Source organism: Muntiacus reevesi, chromosome 5 (assembly GCF_963930625.1).
Source record: "Muntiacus reevesi chromosome 5, mMunRee1.1, whole genome shotgun sequence".
NCBI lineage: Eukaryota > Metazoa > Chordata > Mammalia > Artiodactyla > Cervidae > Muntiacus > Muntiacus reevesi.
Window position 1 is genome coordinate 100776684 of NC_089253.1, and position 16458 is coordinate 100793141.

The 16458-nt window shown below is 36.9% G+C and overlaps 1 protein-coding gene across 1 annotated transcript in view; it reads right to left on the minus strand.

Moving 5' to 3' along the window:
* The window catches only part of SLC9C2 (solute carrier family 9 member C2 (putative)), an 86411-nt gene that overhangs the window by 23315 nt on the left and 46638 nt on the right, over positions 1-16458 (minus strand). The window contains exons 13-16 of the mRNA XM_065937169.1: positions 13728-13825; positions 12412-12531; positions 6464-6662; positions 5572-5760 (exon numbers count right to left, since the gene is read on the minus strand). Of these exons, the coding sequence (XP_065793241.1) occupies positions 5572-5760; positions 6464-6662; positions 12412-12531; positions 13728-13825 (606 nt within the window). The remainder of the gene's footprint in view (positions 1-5571; positions 5761-6463; positions 6663-12411; positions 12532-13727; positions 13826-16458) is intronic.

The window sequence follows — 16458 nt, forward strand, 5'->3', positions numbered from 1 at the left end:
CTCTACACTTCAGTTTCTTCACTTGCAAGGTAAGGAATTCAGGGTGATCTGAGATTCTCCTTAGCTCTAAATTTCTCAAGTGACAAGCTGAAGCAGCAGAGTACAGTGACTAAAGGGAGTGGGATTTTAAATAAGAACCTCCCTGGGTTCAAATACCAGCTCTCTGCTACTCACAGTGCTGTGATCTTGAACAGGTTACTTAGGGATTCCAAGGACTCAGGATCCTTATCTGTTCAATGAGGATGATAACACCTAAGTACCAGGATTCCCAAGGAGCTGCCCCTCACAAGCAATGCAACAATCACAGAGGCACAACAGAGTACAGAGAGCATGGCGAAGGGCCAAGTAACACAAGGGGAAGACGTGATCAGGAAAAGAACATCACAGCGAAGGGATCACAAGAGCAGAGAAGGCAAAGCTTTTCTTAAACTGTTATTTTGGTTGTGAAACTTTGGGGAGAAGAGGAGATATTGAAGAGGGTTTCTTTTTATAAAGTTTTATCCCATGATGCACTGGCTGATCTAAAGTAAAGTTCTTCAGTATTCTTCCAGGCTTTCCAATACAAATTTGCTATTTTTGAAAACCTCACTCGGCTGAGACTGGCTACTAGGACACCTAACTTGATAAAGCGGAGACACCTACTCCACAGTATTGTAACAATTTAACTAGACATGTATGTAAAGTGGTCCGCACACATCCTGGAACACAGTAAGTGCCCAGTTTAAAAAAAAAAAAAAAGCTACTCATGATTATATTTACTTAACTACACTCCACTAGGATTTGTCGGAGCACGCTGAACAGGAATAGCAAATGGTTCACACTGTAAACAGGATTGACTCCTATAATAATACATCTTTAAATCTTTACTTCACTCAGAGAGACTTTTTGCAAAGTATTCCTTCTCAGATACTTATTTTACACTCACCTGCATAAGATCCCAGTGTAAAAACTGATTACTTATGAAAGCCTCTACCTTCTGTATTAAGACTTAGCCTCACTCTACATATCCTAGAATAGTTTGTATTATAATGAGATTATACCCTACGTGGGCACGTTGCTCTAAACTCAGCTCATAAGGAAAAAATAATAAATAATCAAAATTACCACTTAAGTAGGTGCTATGTATATAACTATTAAAGTTATTCTTATGAATATTAAAGAGTGGTAACATACTTTATTTCTATTCTATATTAAGTATATATATGGTGGTGCTTTAGTCACTAAGTTGTGTCCAACTCTTGCGACCCCATGGACTGCAGTCCACCAGGATCCCCTGTCCATGGGATTTTCCAGACAAGAATACTGGAGTGGGTTGCCATTTCCTTCTCCAAGGAATCTTCCCAACCCAGGAATAGAACCCGAGTCTCCTGCACTGCAGGTGGTGTCCTGCATTGCAGGCAGATTCTTTACCGACTGAGGCACCAAGAAAGCCCTAAGCATATATACACTTAATATAGAATAAAGGAAGGAACAGAAAAAGAAAAGTCAACAAGCACAGGTCTAGGCATTCAGACAATTCTGCCTAAGACAACTATTAAATTTCTTGGCAAATAGGGACCAGGTGGCGGATTCTAATGTCTGCCTTTCACCAGCAGGGTTTAGAGCAATACTTTTTAATATTTAGTCTATATATCTTCAATACATACTAATAGATTTATTTGATGTAATAAGAATTGTTGTTTATTCACCAAGTCATATCTGACTCTTTGGTGACCCCATGAACTGTAGCCTGCCAGGCTCCTCTGTCCATGGGATCTCCTAGGCAAGAATACTGGAATAGGTTGCCATTTTCTTCTCTAAGGGATCTTTCTGACCCAAGGATGGAACCTGCATCTCCTGCTTTGGCAGGCAGGTTCTCTACCACTGAGCCACCACGGAAACTCCCGAATAAGAATTAAGCAACTCAAAAATGTGGAGTGGCAAGAGAACTCATCGAAAGCTCCCAAGTTAAATGCTTATATTAATATCATGCAACTCCACTGGAAAAAGAGAAAAGATGCTTAAGAACTGAGACTGAAAAATCTGAAGATCTACTTTCAGAATCAAAATGAGAGCCACGAAAAGAAGAAATGAAGAGGGTACTCTTTTGCCCCCTTCTGATGCCTATGTCAGAAGCTTTCTCAATCTCCTTTATACTTTAATAAAACTTTATTACACAAAAACTCTGAGCGATCCAGCCTCGTCTCTGGCCCCGGATTGAATTCATCTCCTCCGGAGGCCAAGAATCCCACGTCTCATCGTTCAGCAACAACCTATCCTCTTGGGGGCTCATCCGGGATCCTTCAGGACAAGATGGGCCTGATAATCTATGTGAGCCTACTTCTGCTGACTCCAGAAATCCTGAGTCTGCCGTTTGATCCTCAAGATGATGCCTTCCTGTCCTGGGTTCACTCCTATGCTGCATTCCACAATCGGTCTAACTGCTGGGTCTGCGGAGCACTCCCCTCTTCATCAGTGGAAGGCTTCCCATGGTGGACATCTCCACTTCAAGGAAAAGGCTTTCTCCAAGTCTGCAAATACCTTCAACAATCATATGTGATACCTCTTCTTAAACTGATGACATCTAACAACCTTAAGATGGACTGATGTAACTATGGACATAATGTGACTTTTCATTTTGATTTTAACTTGGTTTAATGACTATTTTGCCTTACGTCTGTAACTGTATAATGGGGTTTTCTAACTGTCTAAAAGCTTTTAATTTACAAATAGTTGTCCGAGCTCCTATGAGTGCCACAGCCTCCTCCAACTATTACTTGGAGCCCCTGGATCAGACATCCTCACTATGAGGATTAGAATATGTTTCCTCACCAATTTAGGGACAACGCCCCTTGTCAGCTCGGAAGAAGTTATGGAATGAGAACGACGCCCCCTTTCCCTAGGCAACATAATTCTCCTAAAAGAAAAGGGGGGAATGAGAGAGTCATTTCCTAGGCAGGTTGATAAGAAGTCTAGGGGTCCCCAAGGAGAGAGAGGTCTGGGATATTCAAGGAGGAAGAAAGGACAAACTTTTTTACTTTTTTTCCTCTACATTCCTTAGGATTATATAACAATAATGTATCCTGCCTGAGGACAGTCTCTGGATTAAACCCTCTGGCTAATTATGTTATCTTAAAATGTAAATTATGGGGGTAGGTCTGGTCTTTACAAGGATGTATCCTGCCTGAGGACAATCTTTGGATTAAACCTTCTGGCCAACTCTGTTATCTTAAAATGTAAATTATGGGAGTGGGTCTGGGGAGTGGGGCTGCAAAGTGAGGTCTTTGCAGCCTCCAGACATTCTTTGGATTCATTGGAGAGTATATAACTCCATTGCTAACACTAGCAAAGGGGTATTCTTTTGCCCCCTTCTGATGCCTATGTCAGAAGCTTTCTCTATCTCCTTTATACTTTAATAAAACTTTATTACACACACACACACAGAGAAAAGAAGAAATGAAGAAATGGTCATTGCTAAGGAGATTGTTGCACTCATCTCACACGCCAGTAAAGTAATGCTCAAAATTCTCCAAGCCAGGCTTCAGCAATACGTGAACCACGAACTTCCAGATGTTCAAGCTGGTTTTAGAAAAGGCAGAGGAACCAGAGATCAAATTGCCAACATCTGCTGGATCATCGAAAAAGCAAGAGAGTTCCAGAAAAACATCTATTTCTGTTTTATTGACTATGCCAAAGCTTTTGACTGTGGATCACAATAAACTGTGGAAAATTCTGAAAGAGATGGGAACACCAGACCACCTGACCTGTCTCTTGAGAAACCTGTATGCAGGTCAGGAAGCAACAGTTAGAACTGGGCATGGAACAACAGACTGGTTCCAAATAGGAAAAGGAGTACATCAAGGCTGGATATTGTCACCCTGCTTATTTAACTTATATGCAGAGTACATCATGAGAAACGCTGGGCTGGAAGAAGCACAAGCTGAAGTCAAGATTGCCCGGAGAAATATCAATAACCTCAGATATGCAGATGACACCACCCTTATGGCAGAAAGTGAAGAGGAAATAAAAAGCCTCTTGATGAAAGTGAAAGAGGAGAGTGAAAAAGTTGGCTTAAAGCTCAACATTCAGAAAACTAAGATCATGGTATCCAGTCCCATCCCTTCATGGCAAATAGATGGGGAAACTGTGGAGACAGTGGCTGACTTTATTTTTTGGGCTCCAAAATTACTGCAGATGGTGATTGCAGCCATGAAATTAAAAGACGCTTATTCCTTGGAAGGAAAGTTATGACCAACCTAGACAGCATATTAAAAAGCGAAGACATTACTTTGCCAACAAAGCTCTGTCTAGTCAAGGCTATAGTTTTTCCAGTAGTCATGGATGGTTGTGAGAGTTGGACTGTGAAGAAAGCTGAGCACCGAAGAATTAATGCTTTTGAACTGTGGTGTTGGAGAAGACTCTTGAGAGTCCCTTGGACTGCAAGGAGATCCAACCAGTTCATCCTAAAGGAGATCAGTCCTGGGTGTTCATTGGAAGGAAGGACTGATGCTGAAGCTGAAACTCCAATACTTTGGCCACCTCATGTGAAGAGTTGACTCGTTGGAAAAGACCCTGATGCTGGGAGGAATTGGGGGCAGGAGGAGAAGGGGACGACAGAGGATAAGATGGCTGGATGCCATTGCTGACTCGATGGACATGAGTTTTGGTAAACTCCGGGAGTTGGTGATCAGGGAGGCCTGGTGTGCTGCTATTCATGGGGTTACAAAGAGTCGAACATGACTGAGTGACTGAACTGAACTGAACTGAACTGAAGCAGATTGAAGGCCACAGTAAAACTGAACTTCATAGACAGCAGGCTAAGGAAGTAGTGTGTACTCTAGAGTAAATATTTTATGTCCTGTACAATTAGGGCTTTATGAGAAAATTTTACTAAAACTTGGAGAACTTGTTTCCAGGTTATCCTGCTTCAAGTGGAGCTATCATTTTCATTTATTCATTCAATACATGATTTAGTAAGTACTTACACAGGTGGCACTAGTGGTAAAGAACCTGCCTGCTAGGGCAGGAGACAGAAGAGACAGAGGTTCAATCCCTGTGTCAGGAAGATCTTCTGGAGTAGGAGATGGCAACCGACTCTAGTGTTCTTGACTGAAGAATCCCATGGAGAGAGGAGCCTGGTGGGCTACAGTCCATGGGATCGCAAAGAATCAGACACAACTGAGCGACTAACACTTTCATTTTCATATACTAGGTATCATTCTATGTTACATCAGTAACCAAAACAAAGACCCTTACCTCATGGAAAGTACATACAACATATAGTAAAAAGGTGGTAAGTGCTATGCAGAAAAAATTAAGCAAATGAAGAGGGATCAAGGAGATGGGGTGGAAAGTTGGGAGTATGGAGGGCAGGTTGCCATTTTACATAGCATGGTCAGGGAAGGTCTTCTCCATGAGAAGGTGAGAGTTGAGCAATGACTTGAAGGAGTGAGAGGGTGAACCAAGCAGATACCTGTGGAGAGAGGGTTCCAGGAGAAAAGATAGCTCCCTCCCTCATTTCTTCTAAAGCAATGAGTTTTCTTAATTCAGTTGACAAATAGTATAGAAAAAAAATTTAATGTGAAATTTTACCTTGAGAAGAGGAAAAAATCTAATTATTCTGAAATAACCTATTATTACTGTAAACTGAATAAGAATCAAGTTGTCTGGTCTCAGTCTCACAAAGTATATACAAAATACATCAACAATTCCAATAAGCACAATAAAAAATTCCAAAGTATTCCAGTGTTGATGAAAATATTTCTTTTTCAAAATTATTATCTGTTTAGAAAACATATAGAATACATCATTTCATAGCAGTATACAAAGGTGGGGAGAGGGACTCTTAAAAATTAACAGTTAAATGCTCAACTACTAATGCATTATATTCCAAAAGCTGGGTTTTAAGTCATTCATTTGAAATTCAAAAAAATCCTTTATAAATGTCTGACATCAAAGGGTATAATTTGATTTAAAATATATATAATCTATTATGAAGCTGCAACATCAAAGAAAAGCAATGAAAAATAGTGAATTAATTCACTCAAACACTATTAAATATAATTAAAGTATGAAACAGCATGTTGATAAATCATCTTTGAAGCATTTATCCTAAAAAGTGGTCTTCATCTTATATCATGATAAGAACCTGCAAACTATTTTTCTTTTATTCATTTATTTATTCTTTGTATCATTACAAGGAGTATTTGAGGAAAACATCAAATGTCTAGATTTTCAATTCTCTTTTATCTGATCTTTGAGATTCTCTCCACATTTATGATACTTCTCTTATCTGATATCCACGACTGTGACTATTATACTGATTTCACTCAGAAAACTCAAAAAGAGTACTAAAATTCCATAGTCCTATCAACTATTACAGCAAAAGGCTTCTGGTACGAATTATTCCAATAAAATGACAAAAATAGATTCAAGCTATCTAAATCATTCTTTTTATAGGATACATTTCTATTTTAAATTGTACCTTCAATGCTGATTCTAACAGATATAAACATACAAAATAGTAGTTTACGAATATCAGTCCTGACACATTTAATTTTCTTGCCATTGGCCACAGGTGCATTATCATAGGATAAATGTACATTATTCCTATAATATGTTCTGCATTTTCAAATTCTTCTGAAAATACAATGTGATATACAAATATAAGAAACCTATTATGCCTGAAAAAAAAGAGATCAAATAAAATGTCAGGTCACTTTAAAAGTATAAAAATTAAAATCTGAAGTTTATTTGTTTAAGTAAACATTGACATTTATTTGAAGAAAGGTATAAAATAATATAAACTAATAGATAATTAAAATTTAAAACATACTTTCTATACATAAAAATCATAGGGGAAAAAGATAAAAATATGGCTCTTGGTAATCTATATCAAGGCTGGGGAGCTTTTTTTTTAAGTTAATATCTTATACTTATCATTCACATAAGTAGAAAAAAGGCTTTCATTACCTCTGTAAAAACATTAAGTACTGTAAATACATATTCATCTGGGAGGGGTAGTATTTTGGGGAGGGGGTGTTTTTCCTCCAGTTTCTTAAGATATAATTGACATACAGCACTGTATAAGTTTTAAAGTATACAACTTAATGATTTGATGTACGTACATCATGAAATGATTATCACAATAAGTTTAGTGAACATCCTTCATCTCATATGGATATAAAATTAAAGAAAGAGAACATTTTTTCCTTTGAGATGAGAACTTTTAGGATTTACTCCTTTAACAACTTTCATATATAACATACAGAAGTGTTCATTATATCTATTATGTTGCATATGACATTCCTAGTACTTATTTATCTTATAAATGAAAATTGTACTTTTTGACAATTCCCTCTCCTACCCCGCACCTCTGGTAATCATAAATTTGATCTTTTTTGCTAAGACATTGCTTTGTTTTTAAAGTATAATTGACCCACAACACATTAGTTCCTATTACACAACACACTGATTCAGTACTTTTAGACATTTCAAAATAATAACTCCAATAAGTCTAGCTATGATATGCTACCATACAAAGATATTACATTGTTACTGACTATATTCCCCACACTGTACACTTCATGTTTGTTACTCAACTATTTTGCCACTGGAATTTTGTACTCTTTCACTTCCCTCACTATTTCTTTCTTCCCCCAACCACTCCCTTCTGGACACTACCTATTCATTCTCTTTATCTAAGATTATTTCTCTTTCACTAAGTTTATTCATTTGTTTTGGTTTTTAAAATTCACATATAAGTGAAATCACACAGTATTTGACTTTCTCTGTCTGATTTCACTTAGTATAATACCATCTAGGTGCATCCATTTGGCAAGATTTCATTCTTTTTTAGGGCTGAGGAATATTTCATTACACACACATGTGAATATACATTTGTTGTTGTTGTTCAGTCACTAAGTTGTGTCCAACTCTTTGCAACCCCATGGACTGCAGTATGCCAGGCTTCCCTGTCCTTCACTGTCTCTCTGAGTCTGCTCAAATTCATGTCCATTGAGTCAGTGATGCTATCTAACCAACTCATCCTCTGCCACCCCCTTCTCCTTTTGCCTTCAATCTTTCCCAGCATCAGGGTCTTTTCCAGTGAGTCGATTTTTCACATCAGGTAGCCGAAGTACTAGAGTTTTCAGCTTCAGCATCAGTCCTTCCAATGAGTATTCAGGGTTGATTTCCTTTAGGATTGATTAGTTTGATCTCCGTGTTGTACAAGGGACTCTCAAGAGTCTTCTCCAGCAATACAGTTCGAAAACCTCAATTCTTGGCCCTCAGTCTTCTTTATGGTCCAACTTTCACATGGGTATATGACTACTGGAAAAATCATAGCTTTGACTATATGGACTTTCATCAGCAAAGTGATGTCTCTGCTTTTTAATATGCTGTCTAGGTTTGTCATAGCTTTCCTTCCAAGGAGCAAGCATCTTTTAATTTCATGGCTGCAGCCACCATCCACAGTGATTGTGGAGCCCAAGATATAGTCTGTCACTGTTTCCACTTTCCCCAGCTTTTATTTGCCATGAAGGGATGGGACTGGATGTCATGCCCATTTTATATATATAAATATAATATATATATATATCTCCATTCATCTTCTTTATCCATTCCTATCAGTGGGCATTTAGGTTGTCTCCATATCTTGGCTATTAAAAATAATGCTACATGGAACATAAGGGTGCACATATCTTTTCTAATTAGTGATCTCATTTCCTACAGATAAATACCCAGGAGTGGAAATGGTAGTTCTATTTCTAATTTGTTGAAGAATCTCCATACTATCTTCCACGGTGGCTATACCAATTTACATTCCAATCAACAGTGCATGAGGGTTTCCTTTTTCCCGTATCCTTCCCACACTTGTTATTTATCTTTTTGATAATAGCCACTCTGACAAGTGTGAGATAATATCTCACTGTGGTTTTAATTTGCATTTCCCTGATGATTGATGATGCTGAGCATCTTTTCATGTGCCCACAGGTCATCTGTATGTCTTCTTTGGGAAATGTCTATTCATATTCTATGCCCTTGCTAAATCAGGTTATTTGGCTTTTTCTTTTTTCTAATGTTCTTTGTATGTGTGCTTTGTGCTAAGCTGCTTCAGTTGTGTCCACCTCTTTGCAACCTTATGGACTGTAGCCCACCAGGCTCTTCTGTCCATGGGATTCTTCAGGCCAGAACACTGGAGTGGGTTGCCATGCCCTTCTCCAGGGATCTTGCAGATGCAGGAATTGAACCCACATCTCTTACATCTCCTGCATTGGCGGGTGGATCCTTTACCACTAGCACCACCTGGGAAAACTGTTCTTTGTATAATTTGGCTATTAACCCCTTATAGAATATATTGTTTGCAAATATCTTTTCCCATTCAGTAGGTGTTTTTTTTTTTTTTTATTTTGTTGATAGCTTCTTTAACTGTGCAGAAATTTTTTAGTTTGATGTAGTCCCATTTGTTTATTTTTGCATTTGTTTTTCTTGCCTGAGGCCACATACACACACAAAAATTAGACAAATGTCAATGGGTTTACTGCCTGTGTTTTCTCCTAGAAGTTTTACAGTGTCAGGTATTACATTTAAATCTTAAATCCATTTTGAATTTATTTTGTACATGGTGTAAAAGAGTAATCCAGATTGATTTTTTTGGTTATAGCTGTACAGTTTCCCCAACAGCATTTATTTAAAAACTGTTTCTTTATTGCATATTCTTACCTTATTGTCATAGATTAATTGACCATATAAGTGTTTGTTCATTTCTGGGCTCTCTATTCTGTTCTGCTGACCCATGTGTCAGTTTTTAGGCCAGCACCATTTCATTTTGATTACTGTAGCTTTATAGTATAGTCTGAAGTCAGAAACAATGATACCTCCAGCTTTGTTTTTTCTCAATATTGTTTTGGCTATTAAGGCTTTTGTGTTTCCATACAAATTTTAGAATTATTTGTTCTAGTTCTGGGAAAAATCTATTTTATAGGGATTGCACTCAATCCATAGATTGCTTTGAGGAGTATGGTCATTTTAACAAAATTAATTCTTCCAATCCATAAACATGGTGCATCCTTCCATTTGTTTGTGTTGCCTTCAATTTCGTTCATCAGTGTCTTCTAGTTTTCAAGTACAGGTCTTTTACCTCCTTAATTAGATGTATGCCTAGGTATTTTATTCTTTTTTGACATAATTGCAAATGGGATTATTTTATTAATTTCTCTTTTTGACAGTTCATTGTTAGCATATAGAAGTGAAACAGATTTTTAAAAATTATTTTTGTATCCTGCAACTCTACCAAGTTCAGTGATGAATTTCAGTAGTGTTTTAGTGGCATCTTTAGGATTTTTTATGTATAGCATCACATTATCTGCAAACAGTGACAGTCTTACTTCTCCCTTTCCAATTTGGATTCTTTTAATTTATTTTCTTATCTGATTACTGTGACTAGGACTTCCAATATTGTGTTGAATAAAAATAGCAAGAGTGGACTTTTGTTTTGTTCCTGATCTTAGAAGAAATGCTTTTCACTGTTGAGTTTGATGTTAACTGTGGGACTGTCACATATGACCTTTATGATGTTGAAGTGTGTTCCCTCTATACCCATTTTGCTGAGAGTTAAATTTTGTAAAATTTTTTTTCCATATCTATTGAAATTATCATATAATTTTTATTCTTCAATTTGTTAATGTGGTGTATTACACCAATTAGTTTGCAAACATGAACCATCTTTGCATCCTTGGGATAAATCCTACTTGATCATAGTGTATGATCCTTTTAATGTTATTTTAATTTGGCTTGCTAATATTTTGTCAAGGATTTTTGCATGTATGTTCATCAGGGATACTGGCCTATAATTTCCTCTTTCATGTGATATCTTTGTCTGGTTTTGGTATCACGGTGATGTTGGTCTTCTAGAATGATTTCAGAGGTGTTCCTTCCTCTGCCATCTTTTGGAATAGTTTGATAGGAATATGTGTTAACTCTTCTCTAAATGTTTATCTGTGAAGTCATGTGGTCCTGGACTTTTGTTTGTTGGGAGTTTAATTACTGATTCAATTTCAGTACTAGTAATTGGTCTATTCATATTTTATACTTCTTCCTGCTTCAGTCTTATGAGATTGTACCTTTCTAAGAAATTGTCTATTTCTTCTACATTGTCCATTTTATTGGCATATAACTGTAGTGATTTCTTATGATCCTTTGTATTGCTTTTATTTCAGTTATAGCTTCTTTTTCATTTCTGACTTTATTGATCTGGTCCCTCTTTTTCTTGATGAGTTGGGCTGAAGGTTTGTCAGTTTTGTTTGTCTTTTCAAAGAACCAGCTCTTAAGTTTCATTTTATCTTTGCCATGGCTTTTTAGTATTTTTTCAGTTATCTGCTCTGATATTTATGATTTCTTCCTTCCTATTATGTTTGAGTTTTGTCTGTTCTTCTTTTTCTAGCTCCTTTAGGTGTAGGGTAGGATAATTTAAGATTTGTCTGACGAGCATTTAAAAATCAAGACTAATAATAGCACATAGGAATAATGCAAAGATTCATACATCAAAAGCAAGAAACAAATTTAGAGAAAAATATCAGTATTGCTTAAAATTAGGAACAGGACAAAATATTTTACTTAATAATTACTATGACATATTTCTAAAATTCTTTCTATTCATCCAAAGTAGAAAATGACAAAAAGATGTTACGTAGATATATGTCAAAACCCTAGGGTTTTAATTTTTTATATTTTTCTATAAACTTAATAAATCAAAGACAGTTAAAAAATGACCATAATTTACTATGAAAAGTATGTTAACACCCATTTAAAATTTATTAACATTAATGGTCCCAGTGTCTTCTCATCTGACATGTTTTGTTAGTAGAAAAATATTGTCTTTCTGGCCTAAAAAGTGTGTAAGTTCACAATTTACATAACCAAAGAGTCTACATGAGTTAAGTAAAATTCATATCTTATGATATTTTGGACATTGACTGTAGGTGTTTATTAAGGTCATGCTGTGTTTTTACTAACTATAGACATCAACAGAACCATCCCATGCTGCAGTTGAAATTAATTTCATGCCCATGAAATTAAGTTGAGAGTTAAATCTAGTCTTTGAGTTTGCTATTTCTCACCCGTAAGCACCCCAGAAGAATATGAAAGAAGTCCAACATGTAATGTGACACTAAGACAAGACTATTATGATTTGAAGAACCCAAATATAACCATCTTTTTCTTCTTTTTTCTACCCACATTCTACTAGAGGTGTCAATGAAATTGCTAAAACAGAATGGAAAAAGAGAAGTAAGCTTCCCTACTCAATCAATAAGAGTTGACTGTAATATTAGGTGAGGTTTTTCTTTAGGAAAAATCAAGGTAGCCTATTTTAACAAAGTAGAAAAGGTCATATTTTCAAGTACATTGCTATTAAAGGTTCACAGTACTTACCCATATAGAATAGCAGATGTCTTATCTTTATGATATTCCAAGAAAGTTAATGTGTTTTTAAACTTCACAAGCCAACTTCTAGCTCTTACATAAGTTGAAACATCATAAATACTCATGAATCTAACAGAGAAAAATATATATACATGATGAAAACCAAGTGCTATACCTTTGGGTAATATAAAATGAAAAGTTATACTAAATACAAATATAATATACATTTATTAAATATGCCTCTGTATCCACCCACCTAACCACCCATGGTCATGGAACAGAAACAATTTTAGCATGAGACCCCTAAAGTCCATGTCCCTGAAACTTTTCTGACCTGAAGTAGGATATAATTAAAACTTTTCCAGCCCAATTCTTTGAGGTTCAAAGTCAAGCTTCCTTTTGTCATGCCTTGCCTAGCCCAAGATTCTCCTTGACCCTGAACTCCCTATCCTTCCCAAACTTTATTTAGGAATTGATGCTACATCTCCCAAATATATTACCAGGCTGATGAAATGTTAACTATCACCCAGAAAGAATCTCCTAAAGTTGCTCTATAACTTTGTCTTCAAACATTCATTATCTAATGTTTACCAGAACTGTAACCGGATATCAATATATCTCTAAGATACTGAGCTTTTCCCAACATATTTAATTGCATCTATCAGTTCCATGCACACACACATGCTCAGTCAGGTCCGATTCTTTGTGACTCTATGGACTGTAGCCTGCCAGGCTCCTCTGTCCATGGGATTCTCCAGGCATGAATACTGGAGTGGGTTGCCATTTCCTACGCCAACGGATCTTCCCGACTCAGGAACTGAATCTGCATCTCTCATGTCTCCTGCATTGACAGGCAGATTTTTTACCACTGAGCCACCTAGGAAGTCCCTATCAATTTCATAGGCTGGATTAATTCCTCCAAATCCTGCTCCACACCAGGGAGCAATTTAATAGTAGGCTCCAGGCCTTCTTACCTCCCCTACGCAGTAATTTAGTGAATACAATATAAAGACAAAAAATATATATGAAAATATATATCATATAATTGCTCTGCAGTTAAATCTTCCTCCAGAAACTCCCAATGTCATCAAACTCATGAATCTTCAGGGAGAAAAGTATAAACAAGTAAACTAGGAAGTAGATGGATAGATAGATGGACAGACAGAGAGATAAGATTTTAAAAATTGATCAATCTAAAGCAATTATCCTTCAGTTAAAAATAAATTTAAAAAAAGATTGATCCATCTGGATACTCAGCTGTCTTCATTCTTTATCACATACCCACTCAATTTTGGAAATGTCAATTAAAGAAATATTATACTTACTTTCCTTGGATATGGCAATAGCTTTTGGTTGCACCAATTAGCGTCCGGGCTGCCTCGACACTGAGGACTCCATCATTACACTGCTTTTCAAAGCTACTCTAAACATAAAATTTTAAATAAAAATTACAAAGGGCAAAAACATTAGTGAAATGTACTCTACTTGACCTTTACATAGCCCTCATTATTATTACTGAACTCAGTATATGAAAATATACTTTTCAAAAACTATAGCAAGAAATAAATTTCATTCAATTTGAATATTTACAGAATATTCAATTTTTGCAAAGTACTCCCTTGGGTGTTATAAAAGACACAAAGATTTCTGGCTTCAGGAACCCCAAAATCTATACAGCTCAAAGAGTTTACTTAAGATGTTCAATATCACTAATTATTAGAGAAAAGGCAAATCCAAACCACAGGGAGGTATAACCTCGTATGGGTCAGAATGACTGTCATCAAAAAAGGCTACAAATAATAAATGCTGGAGAAAGTGTGTGGAGAAAACAGAACCCTTGTACATTGTTGGTATGAAATGTAAATTGGTGCATCCACTATGAAGAACAGTATGCAAGTTCCTTAAAAAATAAAAAATAGAGCTACCATATGATCTAGTAATCTTACTTCTGGGTATATAGCCCCAAAACCCCAAAACTCTATTTCAAAAAGATACACGCACCCCAACATTCACAGCAACACCATTTACAATCACCAAGACACAGAAACAACCCAAGTGCCCACTAACACAGTTGGCTTCAGAAGATATGACTGTATTATATATATATATGTAAATATATCATGGAACATACATACATCATTAAATATGTATATAATAGAGTATATATATAATGAAATATTACTCAACCATATAAAATAATGAAATATGCCATTTGCAGCAACTTGGGTCATCCTAGAGATTATCATGGAGAAGGCAATGGAAACCCACTCCAGTACTTTTGCCTGGAAAACCCCATGGACGGAGGAACCTGGTAGGCTTCAGTCCATGGGGTCACTAGGAGTTGGACATGACTGAACGACTTCACTTTCACTTTTCACTTTCATGCATTGGAGAAGGAAATGGCAACCCACTTCAATGTTCTTGCCTGGAGAATCCCAGGGATTGGGGAGCCTGGTGGGCTACCGTCTATGGGGTTGCACAAAGTCGGACACGACTGAAGTGACTTAGCAACAGCAGCAGCAGAGATTATCAAAATAAGTGAAGCAAGTCAGACAAATATTTCACTTATACGTGAAATCTAAAATATAATATAAATGAATCTATATACAAAATGGAAACAGACTCACAGACATAGAAAAAAAGCTTATAGTTACCCAAAAGGAAAGGGAGGAGGACAAATTATACTCACAGATATAAACTACAATACATAAAATAGATAAGCAACAAGGATTTACTGTATAGCAAAGGAAATTATATTCAACATCTTGTAATAACCTATAGTGAAATATAATCTGAAAAAACTGAATCACTATGCTGTATGCTTAAAACTAACACAACATTGTATATCAAATATATTTCAATTTCTTTAAAAAAATAACATGGAGTGGATCACTACATGGGCTTATTGCTTTAAAAAGTAAATGTGGTAGGGCAGTATAACAATGGTCCCAATGAAACATAGCTACCCATGTCTCTTTGTAACTAACATTGCTGCTCTTCCCTTCAAAGGTAGGCTCTTCTTTACTCATTGAATCGGAGCTAGCTTTGGGATTTACTTTGACTAACTGAATGGGAGTAAAAATGATGTTATTCCACTTCCGGAGCCTAGGAGATAGAGGCCTTGCAGCTCCTCTTCTCACCCTGTTGGAACCCAGAGATCACCATGTAGTGAAGAAGCCCAGTTCACTCTATTGGAAGATAGGAGGCCATGTGAAGGAGATCCAAAGTGCCCTGAAATACAACATAGTCAACTGCCAAATCTGTGAGCAAGGACATGTTGGACCCTCCAACCCCAATTGAACTAAGATGGTAGCCGACACATGAGTGGTCCCAGGCAAGACCAGCAACAAAAACATCCAGATTGCCAACTCACAGAACTGTGAAAAAGACCAAATCATTGTTTTCAGCCACTAAATTTTGTAGGATAGCAAAGGCTAATCAAAACAGAAATCAGTACCAATTGTGGAGAGTCTCCATAACAAAAAGCTAGACCATGTGTTGTTAGTTGTGGGACTAGGTGGTGAGCAGAGGCTAGAAAGGCAATGAGGAGACTGGAAGTTGGAAAAGCGGTGAGAAAACTGATGCAGAAGGCTGGAGGGAGGCAGTTGTGCTATGACGAGCCAGCACCACTGGCGATACTGTCACCTAAGGCAACTTGGAAAGCAGATGTGCCTAATAAATTTATGAATCTGCCTAAAGAGATTTCTGGATTTCAAATATTCTAGAAATACTCAAGTGTCAACTTTTGAGAGGAATATAATTGCTTTACAATGTTGTGTTAGTTTCTGCTGTACAACATGAACAGCCATAAGGATAAACACATCCCCTCTTAAACCTCCCTCTCACCTCCGCCTGCTATCGCACCTGTCTAAGTTGTCATGGAGCACCAAGCTGAACTCCCATGCCATACAGTTGATTCCCACTATTTTATACATGGTAGTGTATATATGTCAACCCGATTCTCCCAATTTCTCCCACCCTCCCTTTCCCCTCCTGTGTCCATGTCTGTCTCCCTACATCTGCATCTCTATTCTCGCTTTGGAAATGGTTCATCTG